General features: G+C 44.7%; 1 protein-coding gene across 1 annotated transcript; it reads right to left on the bottom strand.

The window, feature by feature from the left end:
- Positions 1-301: 301 nt before the first annotated feature.
- Positions 302-5,501, bottom strand: PDCD7 (programmed cell death 7). The gene is made up of 5 exons (XM_072148640.1): positions 3,716-5,501; positions 3,396-3,534; positions 2,293-2,529; positions 1,770-1,857; positions 302-628 (listed from the first exon to the last, which is right to left on the bottom strand). Exons 1-5 carry the CDS (start codon positions 5,471-5,473, stop codon positions 502-504), a joined length of 2,349 nt encoding a protein of 782 aa, XP_072004741.1. The 5' UTR covers positions 5,474-5,501; the 3' UTR covers positions 302-501.
- Positions 5,502-6,000: the final 499 nt, after the last annotated feature.

Raw genomic sequence — 6,000 nt, 5'->3', positions numbered from 1 at the left:
ATGATACAGAGACCACTGTTTGGCAACTTAAAAAAAACTTACACAGCTACTCTTCCCCATTTCATTTAAAAACTTGCCTGTGTGAAAATCGGCATAATTCGTTAAAGTTTTCAATTGAAATTATGGAAGAAAAATGTCTAAACATTGTGGTTACAAACTTGTTTTGGTGCCCCCTGGTGTTCATTTAATTTCTTCTTCTTCTTCGGAACAAGTACGGTAACTAGTTTGTATACATGATGAAAGATGTAATATAGAGAATGACAAGGTAAAGTCCTAAGTGATAAGGTGCAAACACAGACAGTTTGGAAACCAGGTTCTTGTTTTATTAATAAATAAATTTCCAGATTTCATCAAGTTATAAAAAAAAAACAAATTATAGCTCTGCCAGAACTCCCACTGGGAGATGTTCACAGTCCAAAAAATGCTGCCGACTGTACAAGATACAAAACTCTGCACAGGAAGATAAGCGGGTGACTAACACAAAAACATTCCATGGGTTCTTCAATCCGATGGTTTTAGAGCTGTGGCCCAGGTGTCATTAGATGGGGGCGCAGGAATGACCCATCCACGAGGAATACTGCTGCCATCAGGGTGGTCTGGGGGAACCAAAAATTGATCCCATTCATGTCTAAAATATGGAATATACAGCACAAGTTATTATTAACGAACTAACAAAACACAAACAATTACTAATAATATGGTTTGACTGTTCAGTTTTAACTTGTATCTTATTTTATATTTTTATTATTTTATTTTTCTTAGTAACTTTTATGCTAATTTTATTATGCGGCTACTTATCTTCGAAGCGCAGCTGCTCGTAGCTGCGCGCCCTCGTCCGACGATCCTGCAGTCTGTGCAGAACATCAGGCCCGTGCCTGTGCGGTCACTGCTCCGAAGGCGGGCCTGCTCTTCTGCGCAGACTGCAGGATCCTCAGATAATCTCAGATGCGGCTACTCCACGCCCCAGTAGCAGCATAATAAAATTAGCATAAAAGTTTGATAAAAGTTACTAAAAAAGTGTGGGGACGTGAGGATTAGCCCTTAAAAGGGCTATCCTCACATCCCATTGATCCACCTACCACCCCATCTACCTTTATAGGTAGATTTGTGGTGGTAGGTTCCCTTTAAGGTTTGGCCTTTTGCTATAAATTTTATTGGCTAAAAAGGCTGCAAAAGCCCAGCTCTATCATGTCTGGTTTAATAAATATTAGCATTTCTCCTGTGTCAATCCCCTTTATCAAAAAGCCAAAAATTATAATTCCATTCATTGTGCTCCACTATACCGTGACATCCTTACTCCAGTATCTGAGTTCTCCAGACAGAACTCAAGGCCGCCTCCTGCAGTCCGTGGTAGCCCAGGATGTGCCTTGGTCAGCGCTATGGTAATGCGACTCATCCTTGGCTGCCTGGAACTGCAGCAGAAATAAGGAGGTGCGGACAAAGCTGGATTATCATTGGAGCTCCTGCTGCAGGTCAACCAATTTAACGATAAGGTCTCCTCATTCTTTCTACTGTATTAGTGTACTCAAAACACCAATACAATTCAAAGCTGTGACAGAGCAGGGAACGATAAGTTACTGCGATAATGGCTGCTTTAGCCGTTTTGCTGAATATAAGTGGGTTTTGGTTATAGTTTGGGCACTTGATCTCTAAACGTTTTGCCATCAGGGTGGTAGTTTATCACACATTAAATGGAGATTTAAGAACAGTAATAATGGTGAACTGGGAGTACAGTATTGAGGTCAATAAAAACAATACACACGACTCACCGGATTTGGACAAGGGACACAACCGAATGCTCAGCTTGCAGATAATACTGACGAAATGGCAGGAGCGGATGCAGGCTGGGAAGAGGTTCTAAGATGAAGGAAGACATGAAATAAGCTTTTTATGCAGGATATTTCCTAGCAATTGTATACATCTATATCTGTAGACAATACATACTGTATAATGGCTACATTTATTGGTTCCTTATTGAAGAAAGAGCATCTCCCCATAGTTGGTAACAAGCCTTCTACTAAAGTCATTCCCCCATATTATGCACCCACTTCTACCAATATGTTATGGACCGATCCTTTGTTCACAATAAGACTTCGATCACAGACAAACGCAAACTATTTATTATGGAGTCTGAACATACCCCTTAACCTTAACAAGAACTTTCCACTGTGGTCATTAATCTTCCCTCATTCTGGTGGCTACTTCTGACAATACCCCTATGTATATATGTGGCGGAAGGCTTCTATATTAGGAGGAGGTGAATGTTAAACCTGAAGCTAAGCTCTCACAGACCTGTGTCGCCAAACAATACTGTGTCCAGTTCCCGCTGCTTCTGCAATGTTTTCTCCTTTTCCTTTTTTAGCCTCTTATCCTTTTCCCTCTGCCGCTCTTCTTCTTGCTCTCCTTCTAGTATGACCCTTAGCGTCTTCTCTTCTGCGTCATATAAAGCGCTTCGCTTGTGCACCATTGTACGAAGTCTATTTATGTGATTCGCAAACTTCTCATCGGCAGATGGGGGTGGACATACACCTAAAAAAAAAGAAGCTTAGGTTAAAGGATAAGATGCAATAATAGAGACCCCATCACAGATGCAGACATCATACAAGAAATATGGATAGCATTTTCATGCACTCACTAAATAAGTTCCAGAACTTTATCTTTTACAACAGAGTAGTCATCATTTCTCAGCATCACCAGAGCAATATTCCTGATATGGCAGAGATTATATGGCCACATGAAATCTAATTTTATATCATTCACATCACTTCTATTGTAGACACTAGAAAAGCTCCCAAAATATACGCTGAGTGTATCTATAAACATACGTGCAGACAGAGGCATCCATTGTATACTTTGGAAAACATAGGACGGAAAAGACGTAACAAGCTGCATATTTCCACCCCTCTTGTTGAGCAAAGTACACTCTCAGTGGAGGCAATTAATAGGGATAGGGGATGGATGCAACATATTGAATCCCCACAGCCATCGCTGAGAGTAAACTCCAGAAGGTCTGCAGTGATAGAGGAAGTAGACAAAGTATGCCACTGTATGGGGATACAGCGTGATACATCGTAGGCCTCCATTGTAAGGGCTCAGGAATGCTCCAAACATTACCTTACAATGGACTGCAAGCCAATAATTTGTGTATTATCCTGTGAATTAACACTAGCACCCGTACAAAACATTTGTGTGCATGAGGGGCCACCTCTATAAGACTGACAGAGCGCTGTAGTGTGCTACCCATGCCAGCATTGAATTCAAGAATGATCATACATGCACATTATCATTCCATCCACAAAGGAGACCTGGACCCCTCATTATTGAAATAAGTGGGGGCCCATTGGTAATAACCTTCAAGAGACTCCTTCCCGAAAGGGCGAAAATGCTCTTCTCACCTTTCCTTCCAGCAGCTTCTTTTCTCAGCTTGCGTAGTTTCTCTAAAGACTTCAGCACATCCAGCATTTTCTTTACATCATTTTGTTTCTTCCTCACCTCTGCGAGTACATGGTCAGCGGTAGCTTTCAGCTCTCGTTCCTGTAAAAGACAAGAACGTCAGAACAACAAACAAATGCACGTGAAGTCACACTGAGCAGCACAATACAAGTTGTGCAGACAGGAGATCCCTATGTACAGAGGGTGTGATGGGCCTGGCCTCAGCACATGTATGTGTCACCGCTGGCTCCTAAGCCAGTCAAGTTATTTTGGTATAACTCACCCTTTTTCTCTCCTCCACCTCCTGAATACGTCGCATTCTCCATAAGTCAATGCTGGCCTCCTTTTCAGCAGATCGCTCTGCTGCCACTTTTGCCTCCTCCTCTGCGGCTTGACTCCTGCGCTGCCCACGAAGCCTCTTCTTCTGTACTCTATCCAGTTTCCGCTTAACACCCTGAATATACCCCGGCTTCTCAAGCTGTTTTAGCCTCTTCTCTAGATCTACCTGTATATCAGCAGCCTTCTCATACTCTCCAGTCCATGGCTCTCCTGCCTGGTTACGGCTTTCCAGTGCCTGGCACAAAGAATCAAGCTGTGATACCAAGCTTAGGGCGCCATATATCAGCTCACGTGCTTCTCCTATTGAAGCAGCTTTGGGCACATCAGGCTTGGTTGGAGGCTTTTGTCTCTGACGTGATAAGAAGCAGGAGAGCCACTGCACAAAGATGTCTTTATCTGAAGGTCCGCTTTTCTCGAAATGCATTACCCTATCCTCAATGTGAGGACTAGGCTGTGAAACAAATGGGTTACTATTCTGCGGCGGCACATTTGGGTCTCTACGCAGAGCTGGCACTTCACGATGAGGAAAAGGAGCATCTTTCTCAAAAAGTCCACCACTGGTCAATCCTAAAGGCATAAAAGGCTCCAATCCTTGAAGTAGTGGATGACTGCTGCTTCTGGGGACCTCCAAATCTCTCTCCTCCTGAGGTCTACTGAAAACTGAGCCTATAGGTGGGGGGAGAGCATAGGCAGGATTAGGGAGATTTCCTTGAACTGGAGGTGCAGGATAGTGACCTTGTTGTGGGGTGTTCTGTGCAGGTTGTGCTTGAGTGGAGTACTGCTGGATGCCTGGGGATGGCACCCTGTAGTTATAAGTATCCGGTCGTGGAGGGGCTTTCAGATGATACATTCCTGGTGGGGGTCCTTCTTGGTGCCCACTAGGCTGGCAGATGTCATCCTGGTACTTATGTAGCCCTATACTCCGGCTTTGTGGGCGATCAGGCTGGAATCCTATAGGCTGGTTACCTGTATATGGGAATAACATGGGGTCACGACCTCTAAACATGCTAGGACCACCATGACCGTAGAAGTCGGGCTGCTCCTTGTTCGTAGGCGGGGGTCCTTCTGAACGCACTGGCTCCTGGTGGGGATCTGATACACGCAGGGGTCCTCTTTGATGCTGTACATTATAAGGAGGCCCCCCTGACTGGTATATATCTGGACTTTGCTGAGAACTCTGCTGTGGTATCAAGTGCTGGGGTCTTCCTTGTAATATATCGCCCCGGCCATCAGTGGGGGTGGTGTACTGCCCCCCTCCTGGGGGTGGCTCATGAGGCCGGTGCTGGGGGATATTAGGGACATGATTAGGAGGCTGCAGGGGGAGGCCAGACTGGGGTGCCCCCTCTTCTACAGGGCCATGGTGAGGCAGGCCTCCATAAGGGAACACCTCCGGCCTCTGCTGACCTCCATAATAACCAGGCCGGTGCTCGGGTACATGGTGAGGCCGGCTCTCCCAGGGTCCGGTCCTCTGGGCACCGCCGCCCGGGTACGGTACATGAGGGGGGCCCTCTCCATGCTGTGGACCGGTACGTGACGGTGGAAAGTGCGGAGCCTCAGGTCGGAACCTGAGAGGAGGCGACGCCGAATCGTTCTCATAACCGGGCCGGTCCCACGTCCCATTCACCGCCGGCCGCTGCCTCCTCTCCATAACAACAAGGAAGTGGCCGGGAACTGGAGACAGCGCGCCCAGCATTACCAGCATCTGCAACAGCGACACCTGCAGGACGGGAGGAAGCATTACCGCCATCAACTATATTACACTTTTTACTTTTGCTTAGGTGACAGGTTTGAAAAAAAATTGTGTAGTTATAATAAAAAAAATCCAAACAAGGCAAATTAAAAAAAAAATGTTTCTGCTAAATTTTAAGCTTTTTAATAGCACAGGGCCATATGCATATGAAAATACCCTATTGCCTATGGGGAGCTTTGCCCAATTTACAAAATGCAATGTTAATACCAATATTAACGTTGGGTTAATGTTTGCTTGATGATAATGCATTGTGACAAAATCGCAATTTGTTAACAGCAATGTCATTAGGCAAATCTTTTCTCATTGGTTGTATTGCATTTCAAAACTCAATATAAACGCCACATGGAAACACAGCCCCAGAGAAATGCAATGCCGTTTTCACTGATCTATTGCTAAAGAAAACATAGACCGCAGTCATCAGTTTATTTTCTATATAAATACAGAAAAAATTAGAAAAATAAAACATGTATGTAATATTA

Source organism: Engystomops pustulosus, chromosome 4 (assembly GCF_040894005.1).
Source record: "Engystomops pustulosus chromosome 4, aEngPut4.maternal, whole genome shotgun sequence".
Taxonomy (NCBI): domain Eukaryota; kingdom Metazoa; phylum Chordata; class Amphibia; order Anura; family Leptodactylidae; genus Engystomops; species Engystomops pustulosus.
Note: the sequence above shows the minus strand (reverse complement) of the source record. Positions and strands in the feature narration are given on the sequence as shown.